The sequence below is a fragment of the Xenopus laevis genome, chromosome 4L (assembly GCF_017654675.1).
Source record: "Xenopus laevis strain J_2021 chromosome 4L, Xenopus_laevis_v10.1, whole genome shotgun sequence".
Taxonomy (NCBI): Eukaryota; Metazoa; Chordata; class Amphibia; order Anura; family Pipidae; genus Xenopus; species Xenopus laevis.
The window spans coordinates 98,398,354-98,419,001 of record NC_054377.1 but is presented as its reverse complement, the minus strand read 5'-3'; the positions used below and the strand labels follow the sequence as shown (position 1 = coordinate 98,419,001).

The following is a 20,648-nucleotide window of genomic DNA, read 5'->3' as shown; positions in this document are numbered from 1 at the left end:
TCAAGCTATTTGCAGCTTAGGGGCGTAATGAATCTCGAAAAAATAAATTTTTAGCCCAAAAAACTATACTCAAAAAACTAAAAATTTTCAGGACAACAAAACTCAGCCTTTGATAAATCTGCCCCATAATGAGGGTTATCAAATGAAATGCCCTTGTATTTAGAGCATCAAAAACCCTGGATGTGAACTATCAAAATAACAGGATTAATTGAATTAGACTTAAACCAAGAGAATACTCTTTAAACCAAGTATCTATAAAATACATCTACTTTCTGTTAAATTACACACACACACACACACACACAACTGGACTGATTAGTAATGAGTTCATATGTACTCCGTGTTGTATATAATCAGTGCATCATCCAGTAAGCATTATAGCTCATCCATAATAAGATAAAGGGTCAACACTGAAGCAGCAGGCATTTCTGAAATCATGAATAGTAAATAATCAGATCACCAACTAAAGTACTTGATGCATTACATTATTGGGTTAAAGTATTTTCATTGAATGAGTACACAATTTCAATGACATTACCATATAGCATTCTGTTTGTCACCTAAAACATTTCTTGAATGTAGTTGCATTTTGAAGATTTGAGGTGCAGATTGTGGCAAACTGGAAGGAGAGGAGCAATCACTGACACGGTCTAGCAAACCTACTTCTATATAGACTGTATTGGTTTATTACTTTGAAAGAGAAAATTGCAATTGCATATTAAGTAAAACAAAGGCTTGCAATTTTTTGTTACATTTTAATGTTAGCCCTAATTATAATTCAATAAGTCTTTAAAGTCTTCATTACATGGCTTGCTACTGTATCTACAACCTAACAAATCATTAAAGGGATACGTAAACCTTTAAAATCAGTGAAAAGAAAATTGATGAGAGTGCCAGTCGAAGCACTTTTGCAATTTACATTAATTTTTTTATTTGATTATAAATAGGGCAACATCAAATATAGATAATTGGATCATTATCTGATACTTACATTGCACAGATTGTAGAGGAGCACATGCATGCAAGGTATCTCATAAAAGTCCCTAATGAAGTGACACAATTCGCCATGGTCTTTACCCAAAATACAATGTTTTTGCCCACTATTCCAGGATAACTGTGACCATGAGGTTACAATGCACCTGCCATAATTTTTACCATGACTCAAATGCAATTGCAAGGAGATGTCCTTTCCATAATCATAATGATTTGGTTTGTGCACAATTCTTTCGATACAAGTTTAAACAGTGTACAGATACAGTGACCACCCCCAAGTCACTCATAAACAAATTAATTAAAAGTGGACCCAAAACAGAACCCTGTTTCTTCCCACAGTGTCCTACTATATTTTACCATTATCAATGAATAAAAAAAATTAACAATGATGACTATATCAGGCTTATCACAATAAATGATGGATGCATTTGTTTACTGTGCTATTTTTCTAATGAATAAGATAATGTAAAAGCCGTCCTAAGAATCAGCTCTTTACATAGGCAATATTATTTGTAAACATTGTTGGTGAAAAAAGTTAAATCAAAAGACAAGCACTTTGCATATAATTACTAACATTAGTTTCAAATTAGTTTCAAGTATTTTCTCTTCTGTCTAGTTGTTTTGTCTTTATGCAAATCCCCCTAGCATATAAAGCTTGGGGTGCCGTGATGCAGTGCAAAGCTGAGCAAGCTGATCCATCTGTTCTGGGTTGTTTTTTTTCCTTCAGAGGCCTAAATACATGAGAGAAAATCCAATTTAATCCAATGAAAATTCAAACTACCCTCAATGTATTTGAGTCAGATATTGCTTTGTGCATTGGATACCGAAATGACTGTCAACTACAGAGCATTTGTTTGAGGTTGGAGGCCTATAATTTGTGTTTTATATGATCTCTTTGTGATTTGTAGTTTATGACTCCTCTTAGTGTCAAATCATGCATAACTACTAACAGTTATAGATTTCTCCTATTGTCCACAAGATGAAATATACTATATATATACTATATATATATCTATCTATCTATCTATATCTATATATATATATCTATATCTATATCTATATCTATATCTATATATATATATATATATTGAAACAAAAAAGACCGCACTCACAGGACTTATCATGAAAAAAAGCCACAAGGGCTGTGCTTTTATTCCTCAACGTTTCGGCTATCCAACTCTAGCCTATATGTATTCACAAAGTACCTGCACTCCTTCCTTGTTGGTCGAAAGTGGGTGCTTGGTCAATCAGAGTATACAATGTTCAAAGTGGACCAGCACACCAAATCTTCAATCAAAAAAGGTTTATTTCAACATCACTCATGTGTCCAACGTTTCGGCCCACATTAAGGCCCTAATGTGGGCCGAAACGTTGGACACATGAGTGATGTTGAAATAAACATTTTTTGATTGAAGATTTGGTGTGCTGGTCCACTTTGAACATTATATATATATATATATATATATATATATATATATATATATATATATATATATATATATATATATATATATATATATATATATATATATATATATATATATATAGTCCCGGGTGGATTTCAATATTTGTATATACGTTATATACACATAAGAAACCTGTATACACATACGATATATAAATAAAAAATATATATATTAATTGAGTAATAAAAATGAAGTCTATAAAAATGTTAATCAGATTATTTCTTCTGTATCTGAATTATGTCTTTCTTAAAGTGGACCTGTCACCCAGACATGAACAGCTGTATAATTAAAGAGCCTCTCAAATTAAACATGAAATATGAAATTCTTTTTTTTATTACTGTTCATAGGCACTAGAGGTGGGGCAAGCAATTACTTTAACTTTCCATTCAGCACTTCCTAGTTGTCACTGCTCTTCCTACATTCCCCCAGTTTTCTCAACCATTTATTTGTGTAACCAGGGCATAAGGATGGACAACAGGTCCCCCATTCTGGTGCACAGACAAGATTCTGAGATGATACAAGGCTTGCCTTAATAACAGTGTCCACAAAATGGCTCCTGCCTGCTTGCTATAGTTATGAGGTCCCAGACTGATGGAAACAAGATTCAAATAATTTATATAGTGTGATTAAAGTTAATTTTGCTTGCCTAACATGATAAAATAGGATTTGGAATACATTTTATGGGTGATGGGTCCCCTTTAAGGAGCTGGTATACAATTATTAAACCTATTATATGAGCTAAGATACTGTAGTGTTTCTGGCATTTGTTTTCATATAATCCGTAAATTCTACATTATATTAATGTTAGGGGCAAAAGCAGCCATTTGGCAAGCAGGGGAAACACAATTGCTTTGTATCACTAGCACTGTTGCATATCTGAATTATGGGAAAACTAGTGGGTGTTTCGGGGATGCCTCCAGGTACAGTGTAAAAAACAAGGATTTGCTTCTGTTTTTGCACTTTGCACCTCACCCTATACATTGTAAATGTCACCTAGTCTTATTTTTTTAATTGTCTGTGTATTTGAATGTATAGAAACAATAGGACTGCTTTTCTGTACAGTGAAAGGTTAGTAGATAATTCACTGAAACGATAATCCAAAACAAAACATTAATTGTTTTATTGAAGAGAAGCAATGTAATTTATCAATATTGCTTAAAACTGGGTAATAATGGTTGTCATTTAGAAGAAAATATGGCCGTGGAAGTAAATCAATAAATAAAATGTAAACATGCATGCAAGTGCAACAACCCTTAAATAACTGTTTTTTAATAAAAAAGCTTATCTTCTTTAACCAAGCTGAGTTGTTTCCCTACAAGTGTCCCTTAGCAGTTTGTATGGTTTTGACTTTTTAATATTAACAAGAAGTTTGCTTTTTTTTAATGTTCTGTTTTTGAATAGTGCCCAAAAGCAAAGTGTTCCCAGGTCAGCAACTTCATTAAATACAGACAACCCTGAACTTTATACCCTCTGGGTTAGTTGTTGCAGTTCTCATTGCCAATCTGTCTATGGGGAGCTTATGGTCTATGAAGCGTGCTGACACACTCATTCACATTTCATTGGTTATTTTTACATTTGCGCTGAACTATAGATGGGAACTTGAAACATGACAAAAAGGTAATAGGCATGTCACCCTCCATTATACCAAAGGGCCAAATTCTAATGTTTACACTAAGAACAATGACCATCTTAGAGGTGATCTGGAATGGCTGGGAACAAAATAAATGCCTGACTTGTTTTAGAATGTTTTATCACAGACAGATATAGTGAGATAGCATATACAGAGCTTTTGTGTATTTCTCAAGATGCTGGTCAAATAGGGAAAATGTTCTATATTTATACAGAGGAGTTAATTCCAAAAAGGATCTATGAAAGGAACGTGACATATTACAAGGTGAAACCATGCTGCTCCACTTGTACAAATGCAAAGCATATAACATAAAGGTAAAGGTATTCGTATTCCGGAGAGCCAGGGTGTGCAAGCGTGGTGACTTCTCACCATTTCATTACTTAGCTTTTGCTTTTCTTTCATTAATTTGTGTAAAGATTCTTGACTTCCTAATGCTTGCGAAAAACTCCAAATTTCCCTTTGGCATATATAGTTAGGGCCATAAATCTTTGTACGGAGACTTTTTTCTAATTTTGGTTCTGTACATTACCACAATTAATTTAAATGAAACAACTCAGATGCAGTTGAACTGCAGACTTTCAACTTTAATTCAGTGGGTTGAACAAAAAGATTCCATAAAAATGTGAGGAACTAAAGCCTTTTTTCACTTCATTTCAGGGGCTCATTAGCAATTGGACAAATTAAAAAAACTGAAAATAAAATGTTAATTTAATACTTGGTTGAAAACCCTTTGCTTGCAATGACAGCCTGAAGTCTTGAACTCATGGACATCACCAGATTCTGGGTTTCCACCTTCTTAATGCTCTGCCAGGCCTTTACTGCAGCGGCTTTCAGTTGCTATTTGTGGGCCTTTCTGTCTGAAATTTAGTCTTCAACAAGTGAAATGCAGCTCAATTGTTTCAGATCAGGTGACTGACTTGGCCATTCAAGAATATTCTGCTTTAATAAACTCCTGGGTTGCTTTGGCTGTATGTTTTGGGTCATTGTCCATCTATATTATGAAATGCCTCCCAATCAATTTGACTACATTTAGCTGGATTTGAGCAGACAGTATGTCTCTGAACACCTCAGAATTCATTCAACTGCTTCTGTCCTGTGTCACATCATGGATAAACACTAGTGTCCCAGTGCCACTGGCAGCCATGCACGCCCAAGCCATCACACTGCCTTCACCATGTTTTATAGAGATGTGGTATGCTTTGGATCATGAGCTGTTCCACGCCTTCTCCATACTTTTTTCTTGCCATCATTCTGGTTGAAGTTGATCTTGGTTTCATCTGTCCAAAGAATGTTTTTCCAGAACTGTGCTGGCTTTTTTAGATGTTTTTTTTTTTTTTTTTTTTTTAGAAAAGTCCAATCTAGCCTTTCTATTCTTGATGCTTATGAGTGGCTTGCACCTTGCAGTGCACTCTCTGTATTTACTTTCATGCAGTCTTCTCTTTATGGTAGACTTGGATATCGATACGCCTACCTCCTGGAGAGTGTTGTTCACTAGTTTGTCAATTGTTTAATTGCTTTTGAGCCCCTGAAATGAAGTGATTGTGTTAAAAAAAGGCTTTAGTTCCTCACATTTTTATGCAATCATTTTGTTCAACCCACTGAATTAAAGCTGAAAGTCTGCAGTTCAACTGCATCTGAGTTGTTTCATTTAAAATTCATTGTGGTAATGTACAGAACCAAAATTAGAAAAAAGTTGTCTCTGTCCAAAGATTTATGGACCTAACTGTATGTATATTTTTTTCAGGGCATAAGCTGTGCCACAATGTTTTCAATGTGAAACTGTGATCCTGGAGGTGTGAAATAGCCCTAGTATGATTAATGGTATATTGTTGTTCAAAGGCCAGCAACACCTTTCCCATGCAACTATCATCCTATAAAGCAGTGACTAGCTTCTGATGAAATGCGTGTGTGTATATGTATTTGTGCTTGTGTGTCTTTGTAAGGACTAAAATCTCTACTAGGACTGCACTGACCTTAGATAACTATGTTTAGAATGTGTAGTCCTTACATAGTTGTCAGTATGCCATAGAAAGCAGTCAGTTATATGCTACCTTCTAGATAAATTTGATTTATAGCTGATTTCTTTTTTGCATGCTTCTCTATAGGTTAAAAATTCACCCATGTTAATCTATATCATCTCACCAATCCATCTCTTTGAATATGATTTCTTATTTGAGTGTGTAATTTAACAGACTCATTAGTTAGTCATACAGAACAATAGTCTGTATAAAAGTGCATTATCAACCATGTCATGTTGCTGTTTAGCCTGGGTGATCCAACTGGGGAAATGTAATAGGATAACAGTTTTACTCTTACTCCTGAATTTATGTGGGCGGTATATATAAATGTTTTTTAGTCTGATTTTTTTGCTTGATTATTTATGTCTTAAACTAATATTGTACACACTCTATAACGTGCACCCATTTAAGAAAATCTTTTTATAATTATGACTATGAATTTGAAATGTACTATCTCATTTTGACAACCACTTTGCTTTAGAAATTGCATTCAAAATGGTTTGCATTAAGGTCAATCTTTATTTATACGCACAATGTAGAGTTTAAGTCAACATAAAACCACAATTAGGAGTGATTCACATTTCCACCTATTTGACTGTATTCATCTCACCCACAATGATTTATTGGTAGATCTTCCAATCAAGAAATTAAGCTTGACGTGAAAAAACCTTGAATTTGGTTCAAGAAATACAATACAAGAGTGTATTGAAATGTATATTGTTTTCTTGTAGATGGTAAAATGGCACGTGGAAGATAAAAATCAGAAAGTAGGTGTACATCACATAGTCAATCGACTTCAATTTATTCCATGCATTTATTTTTTAGCCATGCAGAACTTTGAACAACCTGGTTTCAGGCAATTTTTCTTCACATCCCATAAGAATTCAAAAATATCTTTGTCTTCATGAAAAGGAATTGCCTTATAAGTCTTTTTCCACTTTGCATATGCTTTCTTTTTAAAAGTAAAACCTCACTTTTCCAAGAACAATATGCACTTTATGTACTCAAGAAGCAAATATATTGGTGTAAATAATAACTATACATTGGCAAGTGAGCCTAAAATCTAATGTCAATATATGATATTTATTAACATCAATTTTTGATGCCCTCAATAGAGCAATTATATGCAGGATCATGGTCAATCTATTATAACTCAATGTTCATAGAGAACATGTTTATGATCCATGATCAATATACTGCATATTAAGTTGCTTTAATGGAAAAATTATTGGATAAACTATGGACAACAGGAGCCATGAATTGGTTATCTTAACAGAATTCATTTTTCTAGTTGAATTTACTTTACAAAATCACCCTAACCCTATATTGGAAAGAAGGAATTGCCCATAAGATCTCCAGAGACAGAATGCTTTATGCAAGTTATGCAAGCAATACCCTCTCCTAATGTGTTCAAATTAGTGACCCATTTATTAAGTGTAAAAACTATAAAAACCAAAACTTTGCCAGGTAAAAGATGTCAAGGTCCAATAGAAGTCAATTGGAGCTGAGGTTTGGGATTTTGTTTGGTAGGAATTTTCTGAAAAACAAAGTTTTAGAGGTATTCAGATTTTTTTTCAGATCATTCAGCGTTATGTTTCATTCATACTTTTTTATTCGGATCTATTAACAAATTTCATGACATTCATGGCTTTATAGATAGTGAGTTTAGTTGTGGTTTCAAATAGGGATGCACTAAATCCAGGATTCAGTTCAGTATTTGACCTTTTCATCAGGATTCGGATTCAGTCGAATCCTCGTTCGTGGCCGAAATGAATCCTTAAAATCATGTGACTTTTTGTCACAAAACAAGGAAGTAAAAAGCCTTCCATGCGCAGCTCTCTTTTTCGCTCTCCCTCCCTGATATGCAAATTAGGGTTTGGATTCAGTTTGGTATTCACCGGAATCTTTCACAAATGATTCCAGGGGTTTGACCCTATTTTCAAACACCTCTAAAACCACTAAAATTTCACCTTTAATAAATAGGCCTCTTAAATTAATGTAAATGTTTTGAGCTCTAAGTAACATAAACAACATACCTGTACCTTTGATGAATATAAAACAACATAATTCCCCAATAAAAGCATGTTTGTTTCAAAATTATATGAGATAAAATGCTTTTAATCCACTTCATCATTTTCTTTGTTGGTAGATATTTTGGATGTGATTGTTCCATCCTTTTGACAGGCATGTGGGTGTTTCAAAAGATTGACCAATGCATGTTGTCTTTTCTTCTATGTTTGTTATAATTAAAATGTGACAACTACATACTGTATCTTCCTGCATTGTCTCCAACACCTACACATTTTCTTCTTTGCTGTATTATTTCTTTTCTTCTATAACATTGTCTGAAAAAGTACTTCATGCTTCATTTCCAACAGGTATAAATAGTTCTACTTCTCTAGTGAATTTAGGATTGTAATCTAATAGCTATTTGCTCTGTTTCAAAGGGATCTCTGGGACTTCGGTTTGTAAGTGAATTTAATTATTGTTTGTATAGGTTATATATGAAACTAAAGTGTTTGCAAATATTGGACCTATGAATAAAGCAGACAATAAAATATCTACTTTGCCAAAAAGGTTTTCTCGGTTATAAACTATTTATACATCTTCAAATGTTTCCAGACACAGGGAATGTAGTTGTTGATGAAATAATGAAACTGACTTCGCCAGGTATGAAAATCTCATTAACTGCTCTCATTTTGCCATGTAGGTTTTCATCCATCTATAGGAAATTGTAAGAATTTACTAGGGTTGAGATGGAAAAGTTTTGGCCTCAACCAAATGCATGATTGAGTTAAACTTGGCAAAGTAACATTTTCAAAATATTCTAAATATTCACACCAATGTTTTATGCCCCATGATTTTAAGTGCACAAACAGGGAGGCCTATTTATGAAAATTTTAACTTGTATAATTTGAGTTTTTTTCTACTTTGAACAAACTCACAGTTAATAAACACAAATTATTTATTATTATTTATTAAAAAACTGAATGTTATTTGACCTTTAGACTAGATGAAACACCTCTCCTTAGTCTGAGCACTCTAATGTTCATATATACAATAAGAGTATACTGAACAGGAACTGGGTAATCTCCTTGGGTACATCAGGCTAGAATGCAAAACTGTATAATACAGAACACTAGACCGGTCTGAAAATCTATCCATTATGACGTTTTTAGCTTTCAGGTGGAAGGTAAATAACAGGCATTAATCACTATAACTATAGGGGGCACATTACAAAGAATGCAAGCCTATTACTGATACAAGAAGAAAGAATGTAAAAGATAAACTTAGATCTCTTGGAAGACCAAGATCAGTAGGAGACCAATATTCAAAGAAGTTCATAATCACAACTCCCTACCCAATATTTCTAAACTTATATGCAAGTATTATCTGCAAGTATTTACCAACCCACTCTACAGTATGTGCTCATCTTACAATCTACTACTCCACAACTCAGTAATTATCTTATCATTCATAGACTTCCCAGAGCTAGAATTACTTTTTATGTTACATCAGAATTTTTTTCCACAAACTCCAAACCCTGTAACAATCACTTAAAACATGTTTCTTTAGAAAAGCTTACCCTCATCTATTTCAGCATTCCTTCATGACACCATGGGGCAAATTCACTAACCGGCGAAAATTCGCCAGAGCTGGCTTTGTGCACATCACAACACTTCAACAGCTGTAAATTCTCCTGGACAACGCTAATTCACGAAGATGGCTAGCGAAAATGCGCTAGCCACAGCTTCGCCGCACTTCGCCAGGCATAGTTTTGCCAGGGCTGCTCAAATTCACTAAAATCCGAAGTTGCGCCCAGGGAGGCGAAAGGTTGCGCTAGCGTTCGTCAAGCAAAGCGAAGTTACGCTAGCGATGCCTACTTTGCATACGACGCCAAGTTAAAGTACAATGGACGTATATGTTGCAGCAAATACATTACACTACACAAGTCTGGGAAACCTTCATAAAATAAAGTTGTTATTTTTCCCTATACATGTGCTCACTGTATAGTTTAGGTGCCATATGTTAGGAAATGTAGGGAAAAAGGAGGGTACCCCCAAAAAAATTTACAATCTTTTTCATCCTATCACTTAAAAAGTAAAAGACTCCAGCGTTTTTCAACTTCAAATGTTTTTGAAGCAAGTCCTATCTACTCTATTGCACTTCGCCTGGTCTGAGGTGGTGAAGGCAAGTCTGGCGATAGAGGTAACGGTCAGTAAAATCCACAAGTTAGTGAATAAGCGTAGTTACGTCCCTTCGCCATAGCGCAACTTCGCCTGCTGTTAGTGTGAAGTTGCACCAGAGTCTGCTTAAGTTACGCCAGTGACCGTTAGTAAATCGGCAAAGTGCCGAAATGACGTTGAATTTTCGCCAGCGTTAGCCACATTTCCCCCATGTGATTACACTATAAGCTATTGCCACCTGGTATGTGCCATACACAATGCCACTCCTGATGTTGTTCAACACTTGTGTCTCATGGTCCCGTCTCCTTTTAGATTGTATTTGGAATATATTGCCGGTTTATAAAGACTTGTTAATAAAAAAATCAGCATAAGTGGAGCAATGGAGGAGCAAGAGCATACCTGCAAACTCTTAGTGTAAACCATGCCCCATATTCCTAAGGTAGCCTCATGGCAACTGTTGGTTCTGCTTGAGAACTAAGCATACCTTTTTTTTTAACAAAGAAAGTACATCATTTTCTTTGTTCGTTAATGGAGTTGTTTGTGACTTCTGATAATAGGAATAATTGGTTGCACATTGGAAAGACATTTTATTTCTACCAGCAGCATTCTATAGCCAGTTAGGATATTGCTGAACAACTGAACTGTGCTTATTTATCTTCTTAATAATGTACCTTTTTAAGCTACAGAATCCCTAGAGTTCAAGTTTGTCAAGTGTTTAGCATGTCTACTTATCTCCGTTTGAAGGAAGTTGCTTCTGTGTCTGGGTTTAAGTGTAACTGCATATTTTGCCAGTGTAGCTACTCATGGCCCCAAAGGCATTACACTAGCTAATAAAGTTACTTTTACATATTAAATATCTGTGAAGTTCTGTGTTGTCAGTCATGTGGCAATTCTTAATTGGTAATGAAATAATTTACAAAGATAAATTAAGAGAAGGATTTATAGTATGGGCTGAGAGAATTTCCTTTTGTGTAGCAAATGGGACATTTGAGAGATTTGGGAATACATATTTTGTGGCAAGGGTATGTCTTATCAAACATATGCAGAGCAGCACTAATTAATGCAAATGAAGGTTTCCTGTCTATCTTGTGGGAAAAGAAATGTCTAAATGTTATGAAATCCAGTTAGTATGCATATTACCTTAATTGTTTTGTATGGGATGGCACTTAATTAAACTATGTAAATTGACCTTAATTACTTAGTACTAATGGGGTTCATGCTATAATATCACACATATCTTAAGCTGTCAGGATGACCAAGGAAGAAGTGTATAATTTCAGTATAATGAAATTTAAACAATATTTTGGGAATTTTAGAATATGAATGACTCATGCAGACCTATCTTTTATCAGACAAGTCTTTCTGCTTGTGTTCTCTATATGCAATGTTTAACAAAGCAGATTTTAGGGTTGTCTATAAAACCAATAGTGCTAAGAGGATCTGTCTCATTTCACTTTGCCGAAAAATTTCCAACATCATTGAAATTGATGGATGTTTTTCGTGGTGATTTTTTTCCGTGTAAAATACATGGAAATTAATGAGTGCTTAGTCACTTTGTATTTTTGCAGCAATATTTTTTTGCAGTTTTTCAAAAAATTTGGCACATTACTAAACACCTCTTATTTGTACTTCAATTTAGTACATGGTCTTAATATAATTAAATAGAAACGCAGTGTTTAATATATTCAGTATCCCACAATTATTCCATTGTGATAACATGTTATTCTGCTTATGTGTTTTATATAATACTGTATGGGCCCTAGTCTTTAATAAGGCCCTAAAACAATGGGGCCCTATTTAAGATTGATTGAGCTTTTCCACCCGAGCATTCACCAAGAAACATGAATGTCCTTTATTCCTGTTGGTTTCTAACAAGCTTTTCTTATGAAGGTAAACATTAGCAGGTGTTGAAATTATTCTTTATATGAAAAGCCCGTTAGATAAAAATTATGGAAATCACAGAGTTTTTATGGCTTAAAACCAGCGTGAATTAAGGAAATTCATGTTGGATTTTGATGATTGTTCAAACCAAAAATCTGAAGCAATTCTAAATGTGGACTTCAAATTTTAACTTTTATATAGGGCCCCAGTGGAAATATTGGATTTCTGATAGGAGCCGTGCAATTCCATTATAATTTCTGGCTTCAGTCTCCTTATAATTGTGTGGAATATGTGATGGCAGCTTGTATTTTCAGGTCCATGGCATGATTGTATACTGTATGTAACTGCATATCATTTATGGGAGGGAGTTTGTTTTTTTTGTGCATATGACTTGAAAAAAATACAGGCAGGTATACTATATGATATAGACATTTACTGAGCACTCCCATGTCTGTTTCTGAACAACTCTCACCATCCAGGCAGCTAATGTCACTGTTACTGTATATGATGTGATATTATGTACCACCAAGAAACATTTGTAAAGGTGTAAAACAAAACAGTAGATTACTAATTTCTAGCCCATCACTCGTGCACTCGATTATCCACGGTACTGTACCCATCTACAATACATGAGGGTGCTATTCATGTTATCTATCTGTAAATATATGACAAGATTCTAGTTGCCGGCTTGTCAGGTGTTGATGAACCAGATCTGCTCTTAATCAGTGACATAATAATAATTTTAGCATGGCTGTTCTGTATTAGTTTTCTTTTTTTCTCTCATTGTTTTTATGCTGTATATTCTGCATATTATGTTGATATTTTATTGACTAACGTGCTGTATAGCTATTTCTTAAATTGTATTCATTAACCTGCTTAAAATATAGGTACTTGGATTGTGCAATAATTTTATCTTGTTTGCTTTGTGTTATTAACACAGAGCAGTAGATTAAGTATATATTAAACTGGGGAATTCAAAGGGATTTCCAACAGTTTTTTTTTTTATTATCAATTTCCTGACATTAGAAAAAATGTTTAGGCAATTGACACATTTATCAAAACATACTGTATACGGCTTTGATCAGCATTTCAGTTTGTCTAACTGCTTTGAGCAGTCAAGCTCCTTTCAGTGATATCAAGTGTTAGAACTCATTGCTAAAGCTTTAACACCCATCATATCATTATGCAAGTTAATAGCAGGATTAATGATTCAGATAAAGCTCTTTTCTGTGAAGTAATAATTTGTTTTAGCGTGAAAAACAGTTTTGTCAATCCTAAATATTTGTTTTGTTAATTCTGTATATCAATCCCATAGTATTGCTTTTCAGTTATTCAGAAATGAGCGTACTAATTTAGATCCATATTAAGCACTTCTTGTGTTCTAATGTCTAAACTGTTGCTTATAGCTACATTTCTGTTTGTCTGCAGGATATAGTAACAAACGTATCTCCGAGAATCATACGTGGAACTACCTCTGGCTCCATATATGGCCCAGGTCAAGGATCTTTCCTCAATATTGAACTTATCAGTGAAAAGACCGCTGCATACTGGTGTCAAAGCATCACTGAGCTTAAAGCTGACTTTCCAAAGCATGTAAGTAATAACAAATATAAAGGCCTATATTTGTGGCACACAATTTTTAATAAATCTTTATTGCTATAAAGAAGTAAGGAAATTACTTTTCAGATTTACTCCTCATCTACACCCTATAACATGTCTGTTTTTCAGGTTTCATCTTTGATACATTACTAATCCACTTCATGTGAATTTTATAGGAATTATGGGCTGGGCACCTCTAAATGTTACTAACTTACCTTTTACCAGGTGATACATGTCTTACATGTACTGCACAGATGCATCTTTGCTGCCTATACATTATGTGGCTCCAGCTAAAAAATGAATCTTCTTACTCTAAGTATTCACAATGACTACCAGATAAGTAGGTAGGGCCAATGCATGGTACATGCAAACTGCATTAATAATAGTATCCATGAAGAGCAGAACTAATTATAAGGTACACATATGGGGCAGAGGCAGATTTATGAAAGTGTGAAAAAAAAAATAATAATATATATATATATATATATATATATATATATATATATATATATATATATATATATATATATATATATATATATATATATATATATATATATATATATATATATACCATTGGCAGTTATTTAATTCTGGGTTATGTGTGCTCTATTGATATTTATTTATGGTATGTCCATTTATGTTGCCTGATCTGTCTATCACATTAATTTCTCAATTACTGATGTTATGTCAGATAACCAAGACAATGAGAATGTTAGGTCTTTGGACTTGGACTATTTTTAATTAATCAACTGCTCATACTCATTCATATAGCCTTTTGCTCAATCCGGGCATTTGCTTAAGTGGAAGCATGACAGGCGGTAAGCATGGCAGGAGGACTATGGCAGATTTAAATCTCATTGGTCCAGTACATACTGTAGTTGGGAAGCAGATGTCTTGGAACTTTCCAGTGAACACTGGGTATATAATGCAGATACCACTGCTCTTCATTACGTTTATCAACAAGATAATTCTTGTTTTACCATCTTACTTTGTTCAAATTGCTTTCTTTCTTAAGCTCTATTTCTCCTCTGTTCTCCATATTTCCACTGAGCTGTAATTTCCATCAAAGTACCCAAAAATCCAAATCTCTCTTTCACCCGCCACCCTTAATCAATCTAAGCACACTAGCTTTCATTGTTAACTTGCTAAATCCTATGTAACCCACAAAATAGTGCTATTCTTGTGGTTTAAATCTAGTTTACATTTTGTCTCACTTTTCTTACTGCTAGGGGAGACGTTTCCTCAAACCTGGTCCAATTCACAACTCTCTCAGTGATTTTATCATAGGCACTCTTTAATCTCTTCGACAGCCTCTAAGACTTTACACACCACTAATTCTTTAAACCTTATCTGCATAAACCTTCACCATCCCTCCCTTTCTCATGTGCTCTCTGGAGTGCACAATCAATCTGCAATAAACTCACTTTAGTTCATGACTTCATCTTCAGTCTTGGAACCTTCTCTCTAGTACTAAAAACGACTTACTACTATTGACACTGCTTCACCTGCTGCACTCTCTTTTGGATTATGCTCATTTGGATATAAACCTAGATGAGCTAATTTTTTTGCCAGCCATGGATTTGCGGGAACTTCCACATTTTGCCATCTGAAAATTTTTTTCACAAAACTGCCACGACAAAAAAAGTCCATATGGCAGCTCCCATGGCTACACAGCAGCTTGTTTATATAAACTGTAGTTGTGTTTCTGAAGCAAACACACCAGATTTACAGATTTTAAAATATTCCTTAATTGATTTTCTTTTACACGTATCCAATTATTTAAACTTTAACTTCCTGCTGGTAATGCACATCAGTATACAAACATAATATACAAACGAGTAATTATTACTCCAATCTTCGAAAAACCTGATTCCAGCTCTCCTACCAGCTATCATCCAGTTCCCCTACTTCCTTTTGCCTTCAAATTGTTGAAAAGGCTTGTTTACAACTACCTTGTCTGACATTTCACTCACATCATTCATTCTTCACCCCTTCAATCTGGCTTCCACCCAACATACTCAACAGACATAGCACTCACCAAAGTAGCCGAAGATCTATTGACTATTGGTTATTCCATACTCATGCTTCTAGATCTCCCTGCAGCCTTTGACATGGTGAACAAGCCACTCCTCTTAAATATTTTTTACTCGACTAGCACTTATGACACTGTTATTTTCTGATTCAAATCATATCTTGGAATATGGTTTTAGTTGTAATTTTGAAACAGATTAAACTATATTCAGTTTATTTCCAGGCTTCACAGCTGGCAGGTATTCCAGTACATCGTCGTTCATATTTTTTTTTGTATTTGTAATTTAAAGGTCAGTTAGAAAATACAACAAGTGTTGAAGTTGTTCACATTGCAATTTAAATCAACCAACAGTTTCTTATTTTTTGGGGAGTAGTAATAAGGAATAAGCAGTAACATAAAAAAGCTAAAAATAAAGCATTATTGAAAAATTCAATGTTAAATAAATTATAGGCAAATACAAGAGGTCCTCTGCACTCATTATCAATATATTAAGCACAATTATGTTGTTTTTGGTACAGTATTATGTTGAGAAACCAAAGCATGTATACTGCATGATCTAAAAATTAAATATTGCTGGAATGTTTAGTTTTATGTAATAAGAAAATATTATGTAACTTGTGTCCACTATCCCAGTGTTACTTGCACATTTGTAATACTGTATGTTCTGGGATGTAGGGGCACATGAGCCCAAAGAGCACCTAAAGTGCCCACAAAAAATAGACTAAGACCCTTGGATGAATCCAGTCACAGCATGTTGAAAGCTTTGATTCCTCAAGTTTCATTTCATATCCTTAATTAGACATTCTCTTTACCTTAAATTATGATTGGTGTACCCAATGGTAGTCATTTCCAAATATTTCTACCTAATATTTTATCGTTTTGTGCACATAGTAGCTATGCCCTTATTCTGTGGAAACAAGGGAAAGTTGTGCTCACCACTATTTTTAAAAAAAATAGTGCAGAGGACTCTTGTATTTGACTTATTCTGTGGAAACAGAAGTACATTTTCCTATTACTAATTTCTGTCAGATTCTATACCTGACCAAGACAGATGTCTCTTGCTCATGTTGTTGAACATGCACACTTTGCATGGTTGGACCCACATGTTTGGATCATAAAGAGGTCGTGCTTGCAGGTTCTTTCTTTGGCACTACCATACATTTCCATTTTCATTTACTTGTGCCTTAGCTCCAAAACTATAGCCCAAGCTGGCTTCTCTGTTATAGGATCTGCTCAACCATCGTTAGTGATTTTCTGTCTCGTGAATGATTTTGGCCTACAAACCTTAAACCCTTGTAATTTGCCTTGACCTTTGCATTTTATTTGGGGTCTGACATGGACCACCTGGATTTGAATATGCTTTTTGTTTATCTAGTGCATAACACTTCTATCTTGCTTATACTGTTTTTTGAAAGAGGGTGTGTTCTCTGTTGGTGTTGAGAGCAAAAAATCAAGGTCCTCAAAAGTGGTGTTAGTATATTTTGGAAATGCCAAAATATACTAACACCACTTTTGAGGACCTTGATATTTTCAGCAAATAGTGCCAGCCTAAACACTTCAAGATCAAATATCCTATCAGGACATTACAATTGCCAACTATGTTTTTATTATTTGCAATATCACAACGTTTAGAAACAACAAAAATAGAAAGAAGTGCAACTTTCCTGTTTATACTTAATTAATAAGTATTGTAACCAGAATTCTTACAATGTCCAATGTATCCAAAAACATCATTATTTGATAATAATCTCAGCATCCTTACTGTGTCACAAAGAATACATCTATTGGAACTCAGGATACTTCTTCAGTGATTGCCAGAAAGTAAGACAAGAAATAAGGTCCCAAATTACCGCCCTGAATCTTTAGCTGAGGGAGTGGATCAAAATCATATTGTAGTCGAGCAGGCAGTCAAAGGAGCAGTCTGCATTCATGTGTACCAAATAAACCAAAGTCATTTTTACACGTCTTTCTGGAAGGCTGCTTCTTTGAGTGCCTGCTCTACTACAAAATGGTTTTGATTAAAAGAAAGTAACCCTGGCAATAGTCTATTTTTTATGATACATACTTGAGCACAAGAGTTTTTCTCTCAATGAAATCATACTTCATTTGTGTAGTCAAAGTAAATTCTGGTGTCCTTAATACACTGGCATATTAAGGGCACCAACAAAAATTTGGCCAACATAGGAAGGACCTGATGCTGAGAATTTGTCAGCATTATAGTGCCAAAGAAAGAACCTGCAAGTCAACACCCACTATTTTGATGTGATGTGATGAAGACAAGAAGAAGATTGCATTATTAAGGTGAAGCTACTGAGCAGGTGCTCAGTAGCTTCTCATGTGAAAGCAGCCCACACATGGTTGTGACAATGAAGCTTTTGACACTTACTGTAAGTGGTACTTGTGCAATTATTTTGGAAAAACAGAGTGCTTTTTCATCTTATTAACCTTGTGCAACCATAGAAACAGCCATTTTAGACAACAGCTAAAGACCTTTAAACGTTTTTGGTTTTAATTTGGTTTTAATAAAAGCAGTCATTAGTTAAAACAGCTGCTGCACAAAAGATTTTGGAAATTGAAAATCCTTCAAAAAGTATGTTACTATATTTGAAACTTTGTTTAGAATATATTATATTCATATATGGCAACAATTACATGAATCACAAAATGTGTTAATCTATGTGTAACAATTTGAGGAAAGAATATTCTTTAAATATTCCTTAAATATGTTAAATTATCGTAATGGAAAATTCTGTGGGCACCAAACTGAAAAACTATAAGGGAAATTACAATCGTTAACTGCCATTTCATGCAGAATGCAACAGAAAATTGGTGTTTTCGGAATTGCTTTTTATGTGTGGGCTGCTTACCTCCACTGTTAAAAAGCAACATAATAAATATGATTACCGGAAAGATTATTATTTATGCTTTATAGGTAATATACTTTTCAGAGTATTGTATGTTTTGATTTTAATTTCAAAATGAAATATTCTAAACACATACAAAATGGCTAGAGGTTAATGTTTTATTAAATTATTTATACAAGAAACAGAAAAAACTTCAAAAATGAAAAGAATACAGGTCAGTTTGGTCAAGCCTTTCTGAATTGCTGGATTTTATCACTATGCAGAATCCTCTTATTATGGCAGCACAAGAAGAATAGATTTATAGACTAGAGGTGCAATGTGTAATATGTTCATATCCGTCTGGATTGACAGTTCCTACAGACATAAATTTCCCAAGAGAGACAGTGTTACTGGTGTCAGTGGCTGGCATTATTTACTTCAATGCTCTATTATTAAATTAATAACAAGATAATTCCTGTGCTTCACAGAGGCATGACAGGATTGGCAATTGTTAACTTTATTATTGCACAATTGTTAGATGTCCTTTTGGTTTTCATATTTATTATCACTTATGTGTTCTGTTTTGCATATTTCCCCGGGCTTTTAAATCTGAACATTCCACCAAAAGTTCAAATGATAGATCATTTATGCAATATCTTTCCATAATTGTATGTTGTTTTGGTAAATGAACATGTGGCTATGTTTGACATGGCTGATACATTTCTTGTACATTAATCAGTGTACTATATAATATGTGCTGAAATGCTGCACGTAATTGCATGGCAATATAAAGTATGTATCCATGCATGGTTGCTGCCCTGGGCACTTGGTAAGGTAGCAGCTCTGGCAAACCCATTTTATAATGTTATCTTTTTTTTTTATTGATGCTGCAATGTCTTCATAAAAGCATGCAACTTGTGCAGGTAAGTAAAGTTGCACCCCCCACACAATTTTAAGGTTCTAGCCTAAGTTTGATTTTGTAAATAAATTGTTCATGGTCAAGTCTGTATTGTTGTCAAGCTTTTCATATGGACTAATGGGGAGTGTTAGTATTGACTAATGACACGTGAAAGAGTGTTGCATGAAGAAGTGCATGTACATTCAGTGACGTGTAATGAATGCATGTTACATGGCTGCCCTAATTGTATTTAAATTCATTTTCAATCAGTGTAGGTCTTCTAGATGAAATGTCCCTGTATTTTCAAGTGATCAGGTAATCCTATTTTACAGATGAGAGCTACAGTGGAACATTAAAGAGCCAGAGTAGTACTGACCGAAAAGGGGGTTGGTGGGTGATCTATGTATGAAAAAAAATCAGATAAAAATTTCAGAATAATAATAAGATAAGAGCCCAATACCACCAATGACCCAAACAGCAGACTCATTCACCCACACCCTAAAATGACCTTGTGTCTCTTGTCTGTCTACCATTATAATGCAAGCACTTGTACGTATCTAGTTATACGTGGGAGGACACTTTTAGTAACATGTTTGTCCTTTCATTGTAAATTCTTGTGTTACCAAGATGAAAAAACAGATGATAAAAATTGCAGTATGAAAACATTCACGCAATAAAATGAAATGATACCTTGACTAATTGTGATAGCCCCCCCCCAACACCGCTCCAGTGAGTGAGGGCTGGGGAGTCTGTCTGTCTTCTTAAGGACTACAAAATCTTCCACTTATCTCTGCTGGATTTGCTGAAATCTCTGCCGTTGAATGCTACCTTTATTACCCTTGTTGTTGCCATTTAATATGGAAACTAAAATAATACACCAAATGTAGAGTATGACTATAAAAAATTTAGCATTTCCTTCACAAACATGTATAGGATTTGTAGTGTCACTATTACAGAAAGACATTACCATGTAGTTGCTGGTCTATTAATATGTCTATTAATTAAACCTTGGGCTGAACATACTTTTTTGCCTGTGGTTTAAATGGCAAACAGGACACATTAGAAATTAAAGCTACTAAATTTTTGGATGAAGTGCAC

At 34.4% G+C, this 20,648-nt stretch overlaps 1 protein-coding gene across 1 annotated transcript in view; it reads left to right on the top strand.

Annotated features, from left to right (window-relative positions):
* Positions 1–20,648, top strand: part of dpyd.L (dihydropyrimidine dehydrogenase L homeolog) — a 404,384-nt gene that overhangs the window by 241,507 nt on the left and 142,229 nt on the right. The window contains exon 14 of the mRNA XM_041590529.1: positions 13,604–13,768. Coding sequence (XP_041446463.1) covers positions 13,604–13,768 — 165 coding nt within the window. The remainder of the gene's footprint in view (positions 1–13,603; positions 13,769–20,648) is intronic.